Source organism: Salvelinus alpinus, chromosome 8 (genome assembly GCF_045679555.1).
Source record: "Salvelinus alpinus chromosome 8, SLU_Salpinus.1, whole genome shotgun sequence".
Classification (NCBI taxonomy): Eukaryota; Metazoa; Chordata; class Actinopteri; order Salmoniformes; family Salmonidae; genus Salvelinus; species Salvelinus alpinus.
In genome coordinates, this window is record NC_092093.1 from 21715838 (window position 1) to 21737378 (window position 21541).

Genomic DNA, 21541 nt, shown 5'->3' on the forward strand with positions numbered 1-21541 from the left:
CCACATGCTACTCTTTACTTACTCTGACCCGCTTGTCTTGCTGCGTTTAAATAATTACACAGCTCCCTCCTGGTAATTGTCATTCTGGAAACCATCGATGTTTTCATGAGGAGAAGAAAGAGGAAAATAAAATGTAATCAGCCAGATAATGACAGTGTGTTTTGAAGGGCTTCGGTCTGTGGTTGGTCGGTGGCTGTTTTGGTGATTTCTTTCTTTCATAACGCCTGAAAGGCCTATAGCTGTAGGCGGTGGGCTAACCCGGACACCACCGTACTGTATGGAAACAACACAGGTTAGTGGAGAGAGAGGGAGAGAGAGAGAGAGAGAGAGAGGAGAGGCGAGAGATGAAGAAAGATAAAAAAGAAAGTGGAGAGATGTATTAACAGAAAGAGAGAGAAGGAGAGAGGAGGTTAGACGTTTAATCATATGCTGCTGTGCTTTGGTCCGTGCAGTGTGTGTTTCCATGTCTGTCGCTGAACTGTTCATAATACAGTTGTAAATATTGGACTTTCCAGGAGGCTGGCAGCTTGTCTGCTCTTTCATGTGTAAGGACGGAATCCTTGGGACGTCCCTACCCTAAACCCTAACATTAACCTTAACCCCTCCCCTTACCCATAACCCTAACCATAACCTTAACCCTTCCCTAACCCTAACCTTAACCATTACCTTAACCATTTTATATGTCAACTTCAATGGGATAGGGACGTCCCAAGGATCGGATAGCACAGACCAGATAGCACGGACCAGACTTGAACACACATGCGTGCACACACACGTTTTTAGCAAGGGTATACCTCTATAGCAATGGAAACCCTGTTCCGGCACCCTTTCTGTCTGTCTCTGTGGTGTCCTGTGGATCTGTCTATAAGGGGAACAGGCTGTGCTGTGTGCCCAAGTGTCTCCTGACATCACCACCGTCTAAACAGCAGGGAGGGGTGTTCTGTCTGATCCTGTATCCCTCACATCAACTGGCACCTACACCACAGGGGAACTTTAAATACTATCTGAGGGGAGAGGAGATACATTATGAGAGAGTGATGATTGGGGGAAGAGGGGAATGTAGATGGAGAATAGTGGTGGAGAAGTAAGCCTAGATATATCTCATATGTGAAACCAGATTTCATCCACTATATGCAAGGAAATGAGTCGTGGAGGCCTATTTTTTATTTTTTCTATTTAACCTTTACTTAAACAGGGAGTCACATTGAGATTAAACATCTATTTTATAAGAGAGCCCTGTATACATTACAATTAAAACAGAATAATAAAACATACACATATATGTGTATTAAACAATGTAAGTCAACACACAATAACAAAATAAACATATTTAATAAAAGCAGTGAACTAGACAGATTTTCCCAAATCTGTGGAGACTGAAGGGATCCCGAGTGTTATCCATTCCTGAGAACGGGTTTGGTAACTTATGATTCGTAATTAATGAAGTTACATATGAAGGGAGTTTCTGTAACATTGCTTTGTGAGAGAGAGAGAGAGAGAGAGAGAGAGAGAGAGAGAGAGAGAGAGAGAGAGAGAGAGAGAGAGAGAGAGAGAGAGAGAGAGAGAGAGAGAGAGAGAGAGAGAGAGAGAGAGAGAGAGAGAGAGAGAGAGAGAGAGAGAGCTCCACTCTGCTCCAGGGGAGAGATAGAGACAGAGGTGCATTTCCTACTACACTGTGACAAATACTCAGACCTAAGAGCATATTTCTTTCCCAAAATTATAACTCAATACAAAGAATTTGAAACTATAAAAGATGAAGAAAAAATCTAATATTTATTGGGTGAAAAGCCAAAATGTGCAGTTTTGGCAGCCAAATATGTGTCCTCCTGCCACAACCTGAGGGACAGCCAGTGAAAAATGCAAAGTAATGTTGATAATATTTCCCATCTTGTTTTGTTTAGTCTTTCATACCAGGGGCCTGTTGCACAAAACTAGGATAAGGGATTAAGCCAGGATATCTTGGTGATCCTGGCTCAATTGATCCGTAATCCGGTTGCACTAAAGATGGATAGGGGGCAGGAGGATATGTTATGGTATAAATTACCATGGAGATTTATTCTGTGGAGCTAGCCTGCTCCAGACCAGGCTAAATTCCAGGATCTATTTAATCTCATCCCTAATGTCAGTCAGCAGTCACCACAAATGGAAACCAATAGTTATTTCACTGCTCACTATACATTGTTATCACATATAACTAGACCCACTGTTATTATTTAAACGTTTGTGATCATTAATTTCAATGATTTTGGATAAAAAATGATTTTTAGATGATGTTGCTATCATTAGATAATTTACAGTTTCCCATAGACTATAAGGCTATATATAAAATGATAGAATATTAGGGCCACAGAGGGGAAAAAAACACAAGTCATAATATTGTAACCAGTTGTTTTAAAGGAGGACAGTTGTTAAAATGACAGATGTGGGGCATTTCGTGAAATTGTACTTCAGTATGGTTTCATAAACAAAGACATGCTGATGTGCCAGAATATTAAGTATCACATTGTCATAAGTATCAAAACTGTAAAAACAATATGTAGCTTTTCTGCAGAAAGAACCAGCCTCATAAATTTATGACTTTATCCTTTTTCTTCAGTGTGGCCCTAGTACTCTGTCATATAAACAAATACACATTCCATATGAATATAAAAACACAATGTGTAACATTATGTTCCTTTATTGAATAAGGACAAAACAAAGCAGGTAAACCATCAGCTCCTTTCGAAACTGAAGTCACAGTGACTCTACAAGATGGAAAGCACAGAATCCAAGCATATTATACAAAATGATACATACACATTCAAAGGTCTGTATATAACACACCCTGCATGTCTGCACACTAAAATAAATGCAGGACAAATCCATACACATCAACTGAACAGACAAATGAATGGATGCAGTAGCCTCCCTGCAGCCTTGTATTACACACAGTATACCGCACAAACATCATAAGAGGCCAAATTCGTCAAAAAACGAACCCAAAAAAAACCAAATTCCTCTGCCACCGCAGGACATATTTAACCAAAATTTAAAGCACACATACTAACTAAAATAATTCAACACATATTGGTCCCTCAGCAGCCGACCACTGTCGTCATCAGGGAAGATTGCCGGATTGTCCCAGTCCATGGCTGGTGGCACTCTGGGGGCCCTCTCCTTCCTCAGGCAGGCCACATTGTGGAGGACAGCACAAGCCACAGTAATATCACATGCCCTAACAGGGCTGACCCTTAATTTGTGAAGGCAGTGAAAGCGTGCCTTCAGGAGGCCAAAGGTCATTTCAACTCTGGCCCTGGTCCTGGCATGGGCATGGTTGTAGGCCTGCTGTGCTTCCTGGGGGTCTGTGAAAGGTGTCAGGAGAAAAGGCTGGCAGCCATACCCCCTGTCTCCCAGCAACACACCAGAGAATTCACCTGTCAACACAAAATCTCATCATTACTACCTCATAAACACAGTGATATTCTTGACACAGCCATGATGGTTATAAATAGGGGTTGTGTGGCTTACCTTGTGATAGGCACTGATAGATTTCAGAGGCCCGAAAGATTCTGGAGTCATGGACTGAGCCAGGCCATTTTGCCACAACATTGCTGATCACACAGTCAGCATTGCAGACCATCTGAAATCATAAGATGAGGAATATTACACCAATCAATGCACATCACTGGCAATGCAGAGTGTTCGTCAATGGACAATATCAAAAAGTTATGTTCACCTGAACATTAATGCTGTGAAAGGATTTCCTATTCACAAAATCGGCCTCATGGGCACCTGAGGGGGCTTTTATCCTTATGTGTGTGCAGTCCACTGCACCAATGACATTGGGGAAACCTGTCACACAAAGTAATGAGTATCCTACTATGTGTTAACAGTTGTCCTGTAATTTGTAGATCCTCTTACCTGCAATCCTATAGAACTCCTCTTTGATGTCACAGTCTTCTGTGGCCAGGGAAGGAGATGAAGACATCTGCTAATGCTTTGATAGCCAGACACACACTCCTTATTGTGCGGCAAATTGTGGCCTTGTTCAGCTGTTCTGCATCCCCCACTGAGTACAGGAAGGCTCCACTAGCAAAAAAGCGCAAGGCCACACAAACCATTTGCTCCACACTCAGTGCATGGCTCCGTGCAGTGCGGTGCTTAATCCTGGGACCCAGTAGTCTGCATAGATACCTGATGCCATCTGCAGAAAACCTGTATCTTTCATATAGATGGTCATCAGGGAAGGCCAGTGGGTCCAACCGGTCCCTGAAGACCCTTTCTCGCCTGAAGGCTCTCCTCAGCACAAGTGCTTCTTCATCCACCACATCTCGCACGAATGGGCATGCCATTGTCAGAGCAGAAAGGAACACACAATTTTGGGCCTTCATATAGGCTAGTGGCCACACCTGGTGCTGGGGGGGTGGGCAAAAGAGGGCGATGCCTTATAACGATGACTTGGTTGTACTGATTGCTGGGAAAATAAAAAAAACCTTAGAAAGATGCCACCGTCCTGTGTGCTCACAATAAGAGCTCATATGTCATGGCTCACTTGACTTTACGAGAATATACCTAATTTTTATTTTGAGCTGTGTCATCTTCTTGGAGCTGGGGGAGGAAAGAAAAATAATGATTAATACATTTGTGTTACAGTTAGCATACAGTGTACATTGAAGGCATATCTCACCTCCCTCTCAAGTTTTTTTTATTTCAAGGTCCAGTTTCCTAATTGTCCTCTTTTTTATTTCGGACTCCAGTGCAAGATTTTCCATCTTTTTCTTCTTGTACTGAATGTCTATGTCTGCCAGTTCTATTTGGCGCCGGAGGTGGTTGCCATACAACTTTCTGATAGCTTGTGAGCTCTGTGAACACAATACAATTAGCGCAGCTGGAATTTGGCAGGATGTGGTGTCCTTTTATTAATACGCACTATGTTGCCAGGCTGGTTTTCCCACTGTATAGCATCTGGGTCCTGTAAAAGAAATTAGATTTTTTGATTTTGATGAGGACTCCTCACCATTGTAGAGTAAATAGTACTTTCACAGTCTTAACATGATACCTCATGCCTTCTGGAATCCAGAGAGATGGTCTCCTCCTCATCATCGTCTCCATCATGTGCTGTTGCTGCTGCACTGGGGCCTTCACCCTATCACATTTAATCGGATTCATATTGAAGCTAGTAGACAAGACATGCCAGGCCTACAGTATGCCTTTGATGGAGTACTCACTGGATCAGCATCGTCTGGTGCTTGTGCTGGTGGCTCTAACAGGAACACAGTGCTGCCAGACACTGCAAGGCAATAGGTAAACCAAAGTCAGACAGTCCAAATTGATTCAATATGAATGTGGTTGTATCCCATGTAGAGATGGAAGGACATACCTTGAATGAAGCGGGTGGCATCTTGGGAGGAACCTATGCTCGTCTCTTTCCCCCCAGGGATCCCCTCTAAGACGGGCCTGCCTTTATTTAGCTCCAAGGCCATGTCCTCTGCTGGGGTAAGGTCAGCCTTTGGTGACCCACCACCCGTGCCTTGTCTGTGGGTATTCTTTTTCACTGCTAAAACAGTACAGACAATGTGTGAGCAGGCACCTTCTGGGTACAATATATGCTTGTGCTTTGTTAAATATTAGTCAGGGACCATACCATTCTGCAGAATGTTCTTGTATTTGATTTTGACCTGCTGCCATGTCCGTTTTGGCCCGTTCATGTTTAATCTACACACACACACACACACACACACACACACACACACACACACACACATTTAATGGAGTCACACTGCAAAAAATTACTTGGTATTTTTGTCTTGTTTTCAGTAAAAATATCAAAAAATTTATCATAGCTTTATACAGTGTGATGGAGTTACTTTACACAATTTCACTCATATCTGCAGTGCATTTCAATTAAAAATTTAACCGTTTCATAATTACAGTACAACTGCATTTTTGGAGATGTGAATTAAATATTTGAATTGTAATTGTGATGTTTCAGCGGAGCGGTGAGTGTGTAATTGTGCACTACTTACGCATTCAGGCGGTCTGCAATACTTTGCCACGCTTTTTCTCTTTGCTTTATCACTGTGGCGGTGTTGCCTTTCTTCTTAATTATATCTTTTACCTCCTCGTATGCCTCCATGAGGATTTGTGCTTCCGACGGGGAAAAGTACGCGGCTCTAGTTGCCATGGTAAATCAGTTAATCTGTGATCTGTGGCGGGGTCTATTTGAGTGAGCCGTGAGCGCGCACCTATCCAGGATTGGTTTCACCTGGCTTAATGAATCCGTGTCTGCTCATCCTGGCTTGGTCTTTGTGCAACCAATTAAGCCTGGACGCACATGTTTTGGCTTCATTGAGCTCAGCTGAGTCATTTATCCCGGATGTCTTAATTCTACTTTTGTGCAACAGGCCCCAGGTCATGTGTCTTCTCAGTCATGTTGACACTGGTCTACTACCATTGCTTTAATGTATTGTTGTTCTGATTAATATTGTTGTTGTAGTTGTTGTTAATGGTAATCCCATGTCCACTACTACTATTATTATTACTGTTGGTCCCACCATTTATTTATATATAAATATATATATATTTTGTATATATATACATATATATTTGATTTTTATTTTTCGATATGTATACTTTGACAATGTAAGTAATAATGAACTTGCCATGTCAATAAAGTCAATTGAATTGAATTGAGAGAGAGAGAGAGAGAGAGAGACATGAGGTCACACGTCTGTATCGACTGTCATCTGAATGGCACTGTGTGATTCACTCGCTCTGACATCACAATGGACAACAATATAGAGTTCAATCTCCAATTCTGTGGTTCTGAATTATTTTGTAAATCATAATGCCAGGGTTCTGCTGTCACAGACTCATTCTTCTGCTACAACTGTATTCCTTATCCACAAGAAGATAGCTTCCATCTAAGATTTGACTCCTGCTTGTATCTTATCTGAGGCTTATATTTTGGCTACATATCCATGGCTAACAAACAGAGTTCTTGTCTTTACACGGTAAAGAAAGGCACAGCAGTCAACTGTATCTCATAGGCTTTGCAGATCATTTATTTGCCTATTTCTCAGATAATGCACTTCATGAAACTTGTAACTGACTTGTAACCCTCTCCAATGTTTTTTGTTGTTTTTCTGCCCATCCATAGACTGTGTTGGACCAGAAGCTGTCTGTCTGCAGTAAGCTCTGCTTCGCCATTGGAGGAGCACCCAATCAGGTGGCCGGCAGCGCTACAGCATTTTTCCTCCAGATCTACCTGCTGGATGTCGCCCAGGTAACACATCTGTGTGTTTGTGTGTGTTTCTTCTTCCTCTCAGATTCTCTCTCTCTCTCTCTCTCTCTCTCTCTCTCTCTCTCTCTCTCTCTCTCTCTCTCTCTCTCTCTCTCTCTCTCTCTCTCTCTCTCTCTCTCCTAACTACATCCCTCCGTTCTCTCCTCCTCAGATCAACCCGTTCCAGGCCTCCATGGTTCTGTTCATAGGGAAGGCGTGGGGCGCCGTCAGCGACCCTGTTGTCGGCTTCTTCATCACCAAGAGCAAGTGGACCAGGATAGGCAGACTCATGCCCTGGTGAGGCCATGCACACATGGATTGCATAAAAATAACAGCAGACAGACACTGCGGCTCCATAGGACCACAGATCCTAGTGATTGTATGGGAAATGCTCCCTGTGAATGCTAGGCTTCACATTTTGACTTCACACTTCTATTGGATTATACTAAAGCTTTTCTCTTGATTTGTAAATGAGAATGTGTTCTCAGTCAACTTACCTGGTAAAATAAAACAATAACAAAAAGATTAAGTAAACCACAGCAGCATCCCTGTAGATCTTCGTTATGAGCCCTGTCAGCCTAGACAAAAGGGTTCCAAAAGAGTTCTTCCCCATAGCAGAACCTTTTTTGGTTCCAGGTAAAACCCTTTTGGGTTCCATGTAGAACCTTATGTGGAAAGTATTATACATGGAACCCAAAAGAGTTCTACCTGGAACCAAAAGGGGTTCTTCAAAGGGTTGTCCTACGGGGATAGTCAAAGAACCCTTTTAGGTTCTAGATAGCACCTTTTTTTCTAAAAGTGTAGAGAGTGTTTACCAAAGCACCACATCAAACTCAACCATAGCACTAGGTGTCAGCTCTAAAGTGTGTGTGTGTGTATGTGTGTGTGTGTGTGTGTGTGTGTGTGTGTGTGTGTGTGTGTGTGTGTGTGTGTGTGTGTGTGTGTGTGTGTGTGTGTGTGTGTGTGTGTGTGTGTGTGTGTGTGTGTGTGTGTGTGTGTGTCAGCTCAAAGCTGTGTAAACTCATTGCTGTGACCCGACTCAGTTACCGTAGTTACTGGTTGACTACTTACTGCTGATCCTGATGTGACTGAGTGAGTGCTGTATAAGCTTTACAAGACATAGATTACTGACAAGCTGACAGGCTGGAGAAAGACCAGATCACAGCATTACTGATTTGATTACCACTGCACGTGCGTGCATGCTCGCGCGCGTGTGTGTGTGTGTACTGAATGTGTGTGTGCGTGTTTGTTTTGTTGGTGTGTGTGTGTGTCCTGAGAGTTTTTGTGGCAAAACACTGTTGCCCTGCCCGGTTGTGTGTGTGATAATCAGCACCTTGAGAAAGCCGCACCCTCTAGTTAACTCCTGAGTGAAACCAGTGGCGTAAAGTACTTCAGTAAAAATACTTTAATGTACTACTTAAGTATTTTTAGGGGGTTATCTGTACTTTACTATTTATATTTTTGACAACTTTTACTTCTACATTCCTAAAGAAAATAATGTACTTTTTACTCCATACATTTTCCTTGACACCCAAAAGTACTCGTTACATTTTGAATGAATAGCAGGACAGGAAAATGGTCCAATTCACGCACTAATAAAGAGGTCATCCCTACTGCCTATTATCTGGCAGACTCACTAAACACAAATGCTTAGTTTGTAAATGATGTCTGAGTGTTGGAGCGTGCCCCTGGCTATCCGTAAATGTAAAAATCAAGAAGATCGTGCCGTCTGGTTTGCTTAATATAAGGAACTTGAAATTATTTACACATAAGTATATTTTAGGAATTTCATTTACTTTTGATACTTAAGTATATTGATACTCAAGTAGTGTTTTACTGGGGGACTTTTACTTGAGTCATTTTCTATCAAGGTATCCTTACTTTTACTCAAGTATGACAGTTGGGTACTTTTCCACCACTGAGTGAAACCCTCTCTAACTGTCAGACAGGAAGTCCCCTGACCCTGGGCTGTGACATCATCAGACAGACAGGAAGTGATCAGAATCTGTTTGTCCTGAGGGGTTTATGGCTGTTTCTGTTTGGTACTCCTGGGTGCTACTGTGTTTGTTATGATAGACTCAGCCCTGCCATGCCAGCAGAGATAAAACTGGGACATTTCTCTCACAATCTCAGAGAGTGTGATGGTGCTGAAATCCCCTCCTTGCTTCAGTCTCAATCACTGTGTGTATGCCTGTGTACGTGTTTTGCCCTACTTCCACTGTCAAACACTCCCATTGGGTTCTTCCGATACCCATCCTGCGAGCCATCTTACAGAACAATCTAACATTGTAACAGTTTATTCTAACATTCTAAATGTTCCATTCAGTCACTGTGCCTTTTCAACCCTCCCATGACCAGCCTAAACAGCAGCAGGCCCAACCCCAGAGCTAGGCAGCCCTGTCAGCCCTGTCACTCTCTTTGTGTTGCTGAACAATCACTAAGGACAGGCCTCTGTGTCACAGGGAGAGCTGGACTATACCAGAACTCACCACCCTCTACCTCTCTCTACCTCTTTCTACCTCTTTCTCTCTTTTTCTCTCTGTCCCCTTTCTCCGTCTTTCTCTCTTTTTCTCTCTGTTCTTAGTTCAACTGAATGCCAGGGCAGGACAGGTCAGGGGTTAATGGAGCTAGAGCAGAGGGGACGGGGTTTAGTAATATGCAGATTAAAATGGGGTCAAGCATCTCTGGGTCCTATCAGGTCAAAGGTTACAGGTCAGGTTCATTGTGGAAATATTTTGGAGTCGTAACCAAAACAATGTCTGTGGCTATTTGGGAGTGGTGCATAGAGGATAGGGTTGAGCTAGCAAAAGCTTGCTTAGCTGTGTTAAAGTGCAGTCCAGTGCAGTCCACAATGTGATTTTCCTGTGTTTTATATACTGTATATTTCCACACTATGAGGTTGGAATAATATTGTGAAACTGTGAAAATGTATATAATGCCATTTTAGTGTAAGAGTTGTTTGAAAAGACAGCCTGAAATTCCAGCCTGTTTTGACAACACCAGGCGGTAAATTAGTTAATAGGCCAATAAGAAAATGGATCGGTCGGTCTGCCAATAATAGCAATTTTTCAGTTTTCCCCTCCCCACTCAGACCACTCCCAGACCATACTGGCAAAATTTGTGCTTGAGAAATTGCTCTTTGCTAAGAAGCAATTTTTTAAAACATTTTTGACCATTTTAATTGTAAGGTACTTAATTGTTACCCAGAAATGATTTGATATGGATATAAAAATGGATGCATTTGTCACGACTTGGCTATAGAGAGGCTCTTTATTCTCTATTTTGGTTAGGCCAGGGTGTGACTAGGGTGGGCAGTCTATTTTCTTTTTTCTATGTTGTTGTGTTTCTATGTGTTTGGCCTGGTGTGGTTCCCAATCAGAGGCAGCTGTCTATCGTTGTCTCTGATTGGGAGCTATACTTAGGTAGCCTGTTTTCCCATTTTGAGTTGTGGGTGATTATTTTCTGTTTAGTGTTTTTTCGTCACCTTACAGGACTGTTCGTTTGTCGTTTTTGTTGTTTTGTTCAGTGTTCAGTTGTTTTATTAAAAATATGAACACCTACCACGCTGCACCTTGGTCCTCCTCTCCTTCTCCCGACGACATTCGTGACAGCATTGGACCTTTAACTATGTACTTAGTTGACCCTGCAGCTGCAGAGCATTAACTGAGCTTGAGTCTTTATGATAAGGATGTGAATTCTATGATGTACAGACGTTAGCAGATCAACCTAACATACAGTGCCTAGTGAAAGTCTACATACCACTTGCAAAGTCTTCACAGTTTTGCCGCCTTGAAATTTGGTTGGGAATCATTCATGGACAGCAATATTCAAACCTTGTCTCTGATTCTCAAGCAGATTTCAGTCAGGACTGAGACTGGACCATTCAGGAACACTAAACACCTACATTTACTTGAAAATCAGAGACAAGGTTTGAATATTGCTGTCCATCAATGACTCCCAAACAAATTTACTGAGCTTTAGCAATATTGACAAGAACAATTGATAAATGTTGCCCTAGGAGTTGTACAAAGTTGGTAAAATCGCATTTGAAATGATTCATAGCTGTAATGGCTGCCAAAGGTGCTTCCACCAAGTATTACCTCTGGGGTGTGAAGACATACACATTCAAGACATCTTCTATACTTTTTCTTTAACTTTGAAAATGTGGAGTAGGTTGTGTAGATCTGTAGGGAAAAAAATATATTTATTGTTGCTTTAGCAGATAAGCCTATTCTTGTATAATTCAGTGGTTATAGATAGAGATAGTCATTGTGGACTAGTGGAAAGTACATTCACTTGTTCACAACCTCCCATCTTTCTCTCTCTCCACAGTGAAACACACAGCTGTGCCCTCAGCCCACAATAATATATACCAGTTGGATGAATTATACATGAACAACACAGCTCCCCACATCCTCAAAACTGTACAATGCAGCAGAATTTTTCTGCCCTGAGATGCCTGTGTGTGTGTGTGTGTGTGTGTATGTATGTGTGTATGTGTCTGAATTAAGCTCATGGTAATGTGGGTTAGCATTCCTGTGGCATAGTGCATCTTCCTGTCTTCCCGCTGCCCCTTCCACACTAACCCAGGACAGATTACTTCAGATTCACAAACACACCATCCATCTCTCCCGAAACACCCACGTACACCATCAGTCTATCACTTGCCTAACAGGTTCACTGGCACTGGCATAACAGGTTCACATAACAGTCTAACTGGCAGGCCTTTATCTATTGCACAAACACAAAATGAGGCCAGCATTTCACAATAAAAAAGATACAAAATTCGACTCCAACGCTTGCTCAAACAATGGTCATTAAGATATACTATAAGAACAATAACCCTGTACTCTCTCTTTTCTCTGTAGGATGGTGGGCTGTACTCCGTTTGTGGTGGTGTCCTACTTCTACCTGTGGTTCGTTCCTCCCTTCACCAACGGACGATTCATCTGGTACCTGGGTTTCTACTGTCTCTACCAGACACTCATCACTGTAAGTACCTGCCAGATACCTACTACTACTAGTACTACATAAACGTTGGCCCATAATGAAACATTTACACATCCTCCTCAGATAGCAGATACCGAACACTATTCAACACTGACTTTGATTACTCATAATGTGTGTTCGTAAATTCACTCTGGAGTGCCAGATTGTAAATTCAGTTCGTAAATTCACTCTGGCATTCCACAGTGAAAATTCAGTTCGTAAATTCACTCTGGAGTGCCAGAGTGTAAATTCAGTTCGTAAATTCAGATCGTTTAATTTAAAAAAAAAATTGGCTGACGTTTACTGACACCGGTCATATTCAACGGGTGTTGAGCGTTCGTAAATTCATCAGTTATTCTGCGCTCTGGCACACTCAGACAACAGTGCTCTGAAATCGGAGTAGATGACCAGAGTGATTTACTGAATGCACTCATAGTACACAACAGAGTGCTATGCAATGCTACAGTGAGCAGAGCCAACCAGACATCAAAACCAAACATCTTACGTAGATAGTTCACCTCTCTAACACTGACTTTGCTGATAACTACTTTACTGAGAAAAAAATGACTTACTACAACTGTGATAAGTGGTTGTCTCACCTAGCTATCTTAAGATGAATGCACTAACTGTAAGTCGCTCTGGATAAGAGCGTCTGCTAAATGACTAAAATGTAAATGTAAAATTAACCTGTTTATTTAGGTTTCTTCAGTAACTAAGGTACAGCTCCAAACCCCCCTCTCTCTCTCTCTCTCTCTCTCTCTCTCTCTCTCTCTCTGTTTATGAGTGTATAGGTAAAGCTCTGCTCTCTCACCTGCTTTCTCTCTCTCATCTGCTCTCTCGCTTTCTCTCTCTGTCTCTCTCTCTCTCTGTTTCTTTCTCTCGCTCTTTCTCTCTCTCGTTCTTTCTGCTCTCTCTGCTCTCTCACCCGCTCTTTCTCTCTCACGTGCTCTCTTTCTTCCTTTCTCTCTTTCTGCTCTCTCTCTCTTTCTTTCTTTCTTTCTTTCTCTTTCTCTCTCACGTGCTCTCTCTCTCTTTCTTTCTTTCTCTCTCTCATGTGCTCTCTCTCTCTTTCTTTCTTTCTCTCTCTCTCTCCTGCTCTCTCTCCTGCTCTCTCTCTCTCTCTCTCTCTCGCTCTCTCTCTCTCTCTCGCTCTCTCTCTCTCTCGCGCTCTCTCTCGCGCTCTCTATCTCTTACTCTCTCTGCTCTCTCTCTCTCACGCTCTCTCTCTCTCTCACACTCTCTCACACTCTCTCTCTGCTCTCTCTCTCTCTTTCACTCTCTCTCTCTCTCCCTTGTTCTCTCCTCTGCTCTTTCTCTAACCTCTCTAACATATGGTACAGAGCATGTACCCACATTGTGGTGGCCTATAATGACATGTCTTTCTAACTACTTGATAAGTATAGGTTCAGCCCTGCCAGAGACCACTGGGAGGGTAAATGCTGGTTACCACTTTTAACTTCCCTTCATTGTCTTTGTGTGTGAGAGACAGAATGGACAGCTGCTATCACTTTAAGGCCATACAGTAGTTGATCTAAATAAACAACAGCCAGTGTAATCATTCAATGAGGATTTGATGACTACTAAGGCTGATAAGTTATTTTTTGTGCAGCAAAGCTGTGGTCAAATTTAGTTCTATAAATTGGGTTTTTACAACAAGGCCCCACAAATGACAAGCTTGGCCTTCCCTGCATCCCTCCTTCCCTCCATCCCTCCTTCCCTCCATCCCTCCTTCACTCCATCCCTCCTTCACTCCATCCCTCCTTCACTCCATCCCGCCCCAGCCGAAGAGAAGGAGAAGGGCTGGGACAGTCTTTTATGGCCGCGTTTATTTCTGATGTCTCTTTGGACACTCTGTCAGTCGCTTGGTCAGTCGCTTGTTTGCTCGCTCGGTCAGTCTGCCACAATGTCGACTGAGCTGTTGTGTGAATGACAAAGTGAAGAAAGGCTGGGTTTGAAGGTCAAGCGGAGGGTTGCTGACTGATATACTGGCCAGCTTGAGAGCTGAGGTTTATCCACATGGAAACTGAAAATTGGTCAAATTGGTAAAACAACAACAAAAGGTGCAAATGATACGGCCTTTGACCCTCTGATCCACTTCTTACAGTGTTTCCTATATCTAACCACATCTAATCATGTCCTCTGTGTCTGCTGTGTTTCCTATATCTAACCACATCTAATCATGTCCTCTGTGTCTGCTGTGTTTCCTATATCTAACCACATCTAATCATGTCCTCTGTGTCTGCTGTGTTTCCTATATCTAACCACATCTAATCATGTCCTCTGTGTCTGCTGTGTTTCCTATATCTAACCACATCTAATCATGTCCTCTGTGTCTGCTGTGTTTCCTATATCTAACCACATCTAATCATGTCCTCTGTGTCTGCTGTGTTTCCTATATCTAACCACATCTAATCATGTCCTCTGTGTCTGCTGTGTTTCCTATATCTAACCACATGGAATCATGTCCTCTGTGTCTGCTGTGTTTCCTATATCTAACCACATGGAATCATGTCCTCTGTGTCTGCTGTGTTTCCTATATCTAACCACATGGAATCATGTCCTCTGTGTCTGCTGTGTTTCCTATATCTAACCACATGGAATCATGTCCTCTGTGTCTGCTGTGTTTCCTATATCTAACCACATGGAATCATGTCCTCTGTGTCTGCTGTGTTTCCTATATCTAACCACATCTAATCATGTCCTCTGTGTCTGCTGTGTTTCCTATATCTAACCACATGGAATCATGTCCTCTGTGTCTGCTGTGTTTCCTATATCTAACCACATCTAATCATGTCCTCTGTGTCTGCTGTGTTTCCTATATCTAACCACATGGAATCATGTCCTCTGTGTCTGCTGTGTTTCCTTCCCAGTGTTTCCATGTGCCTTACTCTGCCCTCACCATGTTCCTCAGTACGGACCAGAAGGAGAGAGACTCGGCCACAGCCTACCGTAGGTCACTATTACGCAGACCTTAGGTTGTTTGATCAAATAATACCACTCGCCTGTCATTCTGTTTTGATAGTACTTAATACTATAATAAATGTGTTATACTGCAGGTATGACCATGGAGGTGCTGGGTACTCTAGTTGGCGCTGCCATCCAGGGTCAGATCGTGGCGAGCGCACACACCCTGAAAAACTGCCCCCAGCACAACATGTCTGCCAGTCACCTAGGCAACGGCAGTGGGGCCGAGATCGTCAAGAGAATCGTTCACTCCCAGGACTTCCTGTCACATGCTGTAAGTGTCACCACGATAACAAACAACCAGACCTGAGGTGTTACCATGGTGATCCTATATTAAAAATAACTGTAACTGACTGTAGTGTCCTGAACTCACTCAGGGCTGTAGTGTCCTGAACTAACTCAGTGCTGTAGTGTCCTGAACTAACTCAGTGCTGTAGTGTCCTGAACTAACTCAGGGCTGTAGTGTTCTGAACTGACTCAGGGCTGTAGTGTTCTGAACTGACTCAGGACTGTAGTGTCCTGAACTAACTCAGGGCTGTAGTTTTCTGAACTAACTCAGGGCTGTAGTGTCCTGAACTAACTCAGGGCTGTAGTGTTCTGAACTAACTCAGGGCTGTAGTGTTCTGAACTAACTCAGGGCTGTAGTGTCCTGAACTAACTCAGGGCTGTAGTGTTCTGAACTAACTCAGGGCTGTAGTGTTCTGAACTAACTCAGGGCTGTAGTGTTCTGAACTAACTCAGGGCTGTACTTTCACACTCATCTTTTCCTTTTACTTAACTTCTTTCTTTCCTTTTTTGAAGCCTCAGAGTTGAAAAGAAACAACAGGAAACAAGTTGAAGGTCAACAAGCATGAAAATTGTAAATTGTTGAAACTAAAAGGAATAGGATGAATGAATGTGAAGTTTGTGTTTGCAGACTGTCTAGCGGTGAGATCTAATCTTACCAAATGAACCAACTTAAAGGGGCTTCATATATTATTTATCATCCCAGGTTTTTAGTAAGAGACCACAGGTTAAATCTGAGCCTCTGCCCCAGCCCCCTCCCCTCCTCTCCCCTGGCACTGACCCCAGCCCCCCCCTTCCCTGACATCAGCCATCAATCCCCCTCACTGAAATAAGAGACCCCTCCCCACACTGAGGGGGCGACCACAGTCTGTGTGTGATTAAGGCTATTTTTATCACATTTAAAAACACATGAATGAACCCCAGACCCCAAACTCGACATGCAGTTTGCTGAGATAAAGGAACCAACAATATTGAACATCTATTTCCGGCCTAAAACCAGCCAAACCCAGACCGGAACATTACATATTTTAATGTATCTGGTTGTTCATTTCCTAGAAGTAGACATACAGTCAATGAAAACATGAGTGAGACAACCTTGTGAATCTTGTGAACGCAGAGTGGTTTCTGGGTAGATAAAACACGGCGAGTGGGCTCCTGCCCAAACTGTTCCGTGTCGGGTTCGGACACGCCGCAGCTATTTAAGGGCACGAGTGGTACCATTCCAAAGGATTCTGAGTAAACCCCGATGGCGCGGCCTTTTCACCACACATGGCCCTCTGTAGCCACGATGAGCACACACACACACAGACACACACACACACACACACACACACACACACACACACACACACACACACACACACACACACACACACACACACACACACACACACACACACACACACACACACACACACACACACCACTGGATTCCTCCAGTCCCTCAGAAATGGCAAGATGTTTGATGTGAATAAGTAATAATACTAACATAGCAAACTAGCCCTTAATTGTTTACAGTAGGGCAGTGCAGTTCCTGTTGGGTTGAGAACATCTTCAAGGCTCTGTAGTATTTTGGTAGGCTGTATTTTAGGATCAGAATTCAATTGAGATCCTTTCCTGTTGTTCCTTGTATCCAAGATGTACAGTGAATTCTGAGTGATCTGGTATCTGCTAGAGCGATATAAGGAGTTCTACCCTAAAATCACAGGTCAATAAACACATTGTTATGTTTTAATGCAACTTTCAGATAAGGGGTGAAGTGAAGTAATTAGATGGAGATACATGATGGAGATTGAGGAAGGCTCAGTTCAGATGTCCTCCTTGTGTAACCAAAGAAAGAAAGATGTGAAGTGGACCCCAGGAAGAGTAGTTTAAAATAATACCTAATGGACATCTAAATTTAACAAATAAAGGTTACATTTACACTGTTGTTTTCTTGCCTTTGCAGAATGAGGTGTACATGGTATATTGTTACTCTCTGTCCTTGCAGAATGAGGTGTACAGTAACAGTATATGATTGTTTATTCTCTCTACTTGCAGAAGGAGATGTATATGATCGCTGCTGGTGTGATTGGAGGAGTGTTTCTCATCTGCACTGTGGTCATGTTCCTGGGAGTCAAAGAGAGAGACGGTGAGTGTGTGCGTGTGTGTACTCGCATATGTGCTTGTGTGTGTGTGTGTGTGTTTGTGCACACTCTTTCCCAGCAAGTGAGTGTGCTCCTCTCTCTTTCCCTTCACACATTTCACTCAAACGCCATTTGCAATGTATCAGTAAGCACAGTAGCACTCCGTTGACTTGTTTTGAGCCTTATTCTGACTGGACTATTTCTGGCCTCCATTTAGCTAGCTTCAGCCTCATGCAATGATTATCCAACTCAGGAAAACAAGGAGGATTAAGTGTTAAGTATAAAATGACATATCTTGTGTGTTTATACTGCACATGGAGGCTGTCAATGAACTGCTGACCTCTGTACCAGCGAACCTGTCAGTTCTGGTTCTCTGTACTTATACCCGCTTGTGTGTGTGTGTGTGTGTGTGTGTGTGTTTGTGCACACTCTTTCCCAGCAAGTGAGTGTGCTCCTCTCTCTTTCCCTTCACACATTTCACTCAAACGCCATTTGCAATGTATCAGTAAGCACAGTAGCACTCCGTTGACTTGTTTTGAGCCTTATTCTGACTGGACTATTTCTGGCCTCCATTTAGCTAGCTTCAGCCTCATGCAATGATTATCCAACTCAGGAAAACAAGGAGGATTAAGTGTTAAGTATAAAATGACATATCTTGTGTGTTTATACTGCACATGGAGGCTGTCAATGAACTGCTGACCTCTGTACCAGCGAACCTGTCAGTTCTGGTTCTCTGTACTTATACCCGCTTGTGTGTGTGTGTGTGTGTGTTTGTGCACACTCTTTCCCAGCAAGTGAGTGTGCTCCTCTCTCTTTCCCTTCACACATTTCACTCAAACGCCATTTGCAATGTATCAGTAAGCACAGTAGCACTCCGTTGACTTGTTTTGAGCCTTATTCTGACTGGACTATTTCTGGCCTCCATTTAGCTAGCTTCAGCCTCATGCAATGATTATCCAACTCAGGAAAACAAGGAGGATTAAGTGTTAAGTATAAAATGACATATCTTGTGTGTTTATACTGCACATGGAGGCTGTCAATGAACTGCTGACCTCTGTACCAGCGAACCTGTCAGTTCTGGTTCTCTGTACTTATACCCCCACCCACACACAGAGCATAGCAATACTGCAATGCAGGGGCATCTACAGGGTTACCAGACTGGAGGGGAAGTCTCCCATACGTGTCTCACTCATGCTTTTTTCTCTCATTGCAGAATGCTTGGTGCTTTGCGGGCTAGATTGAGCTATTTTTTTTAGAGTGGGATAAAAGATGGAAACCAAAGAAACTGTCTCTTTTGACACTTTCAGATCTCGTTCCTTTTCTTCCTCGCACAGATCCGTACATTTCGAAGACGGAGAAGCAGATCCCGTTCCACAAGGGCTTCATCCTGGTGATGCGACACGGTCCCTACCTCACTCTGACTGCTGCATTCCTCTTCATCTCCGTTGCCATTCAGGTGGGAACATTGATACACCCCCTCTCAGACATGACACCCACAGTGGGATGGTAATGGGTGTTGTGTTATGATTGGGCCTAGAATGGCTCCAGATACAGTCTGCCTGCCATTGAATGTTGATTTGATCAAGAAAAATAGAGCAATCAGTGTGTTTGAGGAAATATGCTTGACAGCATCTCTCTCTCAGCTCCAAATCCATCCGATGATGATAGACAGACAGATAGACGGCACATTGTCATATTACAATGATGTAATATCTAGTTATTGTTATCATTATGAGAATTCTCAGTGGTAAACTTCTTGTATGACTGTGATCATATGGTTGGTTGGCATTGGAACTATAAAGTACAGCTTTGATAGATTCCACCTCAAACATCTCAACTGCCGTATCTCACAAATCTTCCCTTAAATAACTTACTGTCAGCTCATCAGAATAGAAGGATTATATATCATTCAAGAGCAGGGATGAAACTTTGCGTTAGTCAGCAGCTTCTCCAGTAATTTGGCACCGTGGGCAGAGAGGATAAGACAGTGCTGAATATTCGGAATCTTTCTGAAGAACGAATGTGTGTGATATCTGATCTGATTTACAGTTGGTGCAAAGCAACTTTGTCCTGTTCTGTACGCATGCAGTGGACCTGAGAGACCACTTCCAGAACATTGTGCTGACCATCCTGGTGAGTTCTGGTTTCAGACCTAGATCAATGTAACTAGAAACTTACACTTTCACACAAATGTCCTATTGACATCAGTGCATGGTTTTATATGACATTAGAGTATACTTAAAACCAAAAACAATAGTATAGCATGTTCTTAAAAATGATACTCCTCTTCCCAGGTATCTGCAGTAGTGAGCATCCCTTTGTGGCAGTGGTTTCTGGAGCGGTTCGGCAAGAAGAAGGCAGCCTTCTGTGGAATCACGGTAAGTGTCTGGGACCGGTTGGTGATGCTCCACTGATGATAAAAACGTGCCACCTTGTGGACAAACATATTATTACTTCTGGAGATGCACTGTCTGATCAAAAATCTCCAGAGGGTTTTATAATACGGTATTACAAACAGGGTTGGAGAGTAACTGATTACAAAAAAACTAGCTGTAGTCAGTGAAATTAGCAGCAAAATTATTTTAATCAGATTACAGATTCTTTTGAAAAACTAGATGATTACTTTTTGGATTACTTTTAAAATCAGAAAGGATTTTTGCAAAAAAAATACATTGACATCTTTATGTTTTCTCAATGACATTCAATTCAGCATTGAAAAAAGGCGCAAGTTTAAGTTTGTTCCACCTGATCGAGTCTGACCACAAGTCAGAGACCACTTTGATGACACACCAAATACGTTTGATGGATCCTTTTTGTCTTCTTCTATTGCCTCTTAAAGGGAAAGTAATCAGATTGTGTTACTTAACTGATTTCAATTTTGGACAGGTAACTAGTAACTGTAATGGATTACATTTAGAAAGTAACCTACCAACCCTGATTACAAATGTGTGTGCAACTATCTCATGCTGTGTGTATACAGTATGTACAGTATGTGTGTGTATGTGTGTGTGTTCATTCCTCTTACTCTCTCTCTCTTTCTGTCCAGTGGATCATGCCGTTCACAGTGATGCTGGTGTTCATTCCTAACCTGGTCGTAGCCTACGTAGTGGCTGTCTCTTCTGGACTCAGTGTGGCTGCATCACTCCTCCTACCATGGTGAGCCCAATTGAATTGTGCTGGCACAAAGGTCCTCTGTGGATGTGGTGTAGTTGTAGTACCACTAGCACTAGCCACTGGTTGTAGCTACAGTAGCAATAGTAAACATATTCTTGGGGTGGTAAAATAGCAACAGTCCTTGTAGAATTACTATTCTATTGCTGTAATAGCAGCAGTCTCCACTTCTCTCTGTCCATTCAGTGGTTAGAGCGTTGGGCCAGTAACCAAAAGGTTGCTGGATCGAAACCCTTATGCTGACAAGGTAAAAATCGGCCACTCTGCCCCTGAACAAGGCAGTTAACCCACTGTTCCCCAGTAGGCCATCATTGTAAATAAGAATTTGTTCTTAACTGACTTGCCTAATTAAAGAAAGAATACAAAAATATAATTCACCCCCTGGCATGATACAGTCACACCTGGCTATGATGTCATGTTGATGAATGAGATATGTCTATAAACCTCAGGGGGGGGCTACAGTCTCCACTTTCATTCTGTTATTACTGTTGTTTATAGCACATTGCCTTCCCATCTTCTTTTCTCCCTCTTCACCCTCCTGTCTCCCTCTCTCCTCCCTCCTTTCTCTATCACTATGTCCCTGCCTCCTCCGTACTTCTCTTCTCTCTCTAAATGACAGGGTTTATCGTGTGGGGTCATCATGCTGTGTATGTACACTATATATACCAAAGTATGTGGACACCTCTTCAAATTTGTGGATTTGGCTATTTCAGCCACACCCGTTGCTGACAGGTGTATGAAATCG

At 42.7% G+C, this 21541-nt stretch overlaps 2 protein-coding genes across 5 annotated transcripts in view; one reads left to right on the forward strand and one right to left on the reverse strand.

Moving 5' to 3' along the window:
• Positions 1-21541, forward strand: part of mfsd2b (MFSD2 lysolipid transporter B, sphingolipid) — a 28529-nt gene that overhangs the window by 4005 nt on the left and 2983 nt on the right. The window contains exons 3-12 of the mRNA XM_071412960.1: positions 7139-7264; positions 7434-7558; positions 12130-12253; positions 15121-15199; positions 15307-15488; positions 17540-17630; positions 18960-19081; positions 19675-19758; positions 19920-20003; positions 20672-20781. Of these exons, the coding sequence (XP_071269061.1) occupies positions 7139-7264; positions 7434-7558; positions 12130-12253; positions 15121-15199; positions 15307-15488; positions 17540-17630; positions 18960-19081; positions 19675-19758; positions 19920-20003; positions 20672-20781 (1127 nt within the window). The remainder of the gene's footprint in view (positions 1-7138; positions 7265-7433; positions 7559-12129; positions 12254-15120; positions 15200-15306; positions 15489-17539; positions 17631-18959; positions 19082-19674; positions 19759-19919; positions 20004-20671; positions 20782-21541) is intronic.
• On the reverse strand, positions 2641-6395 carry LOC139582709 (myb/SANT-like DNA-binding domain-containing protein 4). Of its 4 annotated transcripts, none has more exons than XM_071412956.1 (11): positions 6006-6395; positions 5624-5694; positions 5360-5536; positions 5208-5269; positions 5039-5125; positions 4910-4951; positions 4667-4841; positions 4552-4587; positions 3901-4453; positions 3508-3619; positions 2641-3413 (listed from the first exon to the last, which is right to left on the reverse strand). In XM_071412956.1, exons 1-7 carry the CDS (start codon positions 6161-6163, stop codon positions 4674-4676), a joined length of 765 nt encoding a protein of 254 aa, XP_071269057.1. In that variant the 5' UTR covers positions 6164-6395; the 3' UTR covers positions 2641-3413; positions 3508-3619; positions 3901-4453; positions 4552-4587; positions 4667-4673. The 4 variants fall into 4 exon arrangements, with proteins under 4 accessions (XP_071269057.1, XP_071269058.1, XP_071269056.1 ...); XM_071412957.1 differs by adding an exon at positions 3716-3831 and having other exon boundaries at positions 3901-4587; XM_071412955.1 differs by having other exon boundaries at positions 3901-4587.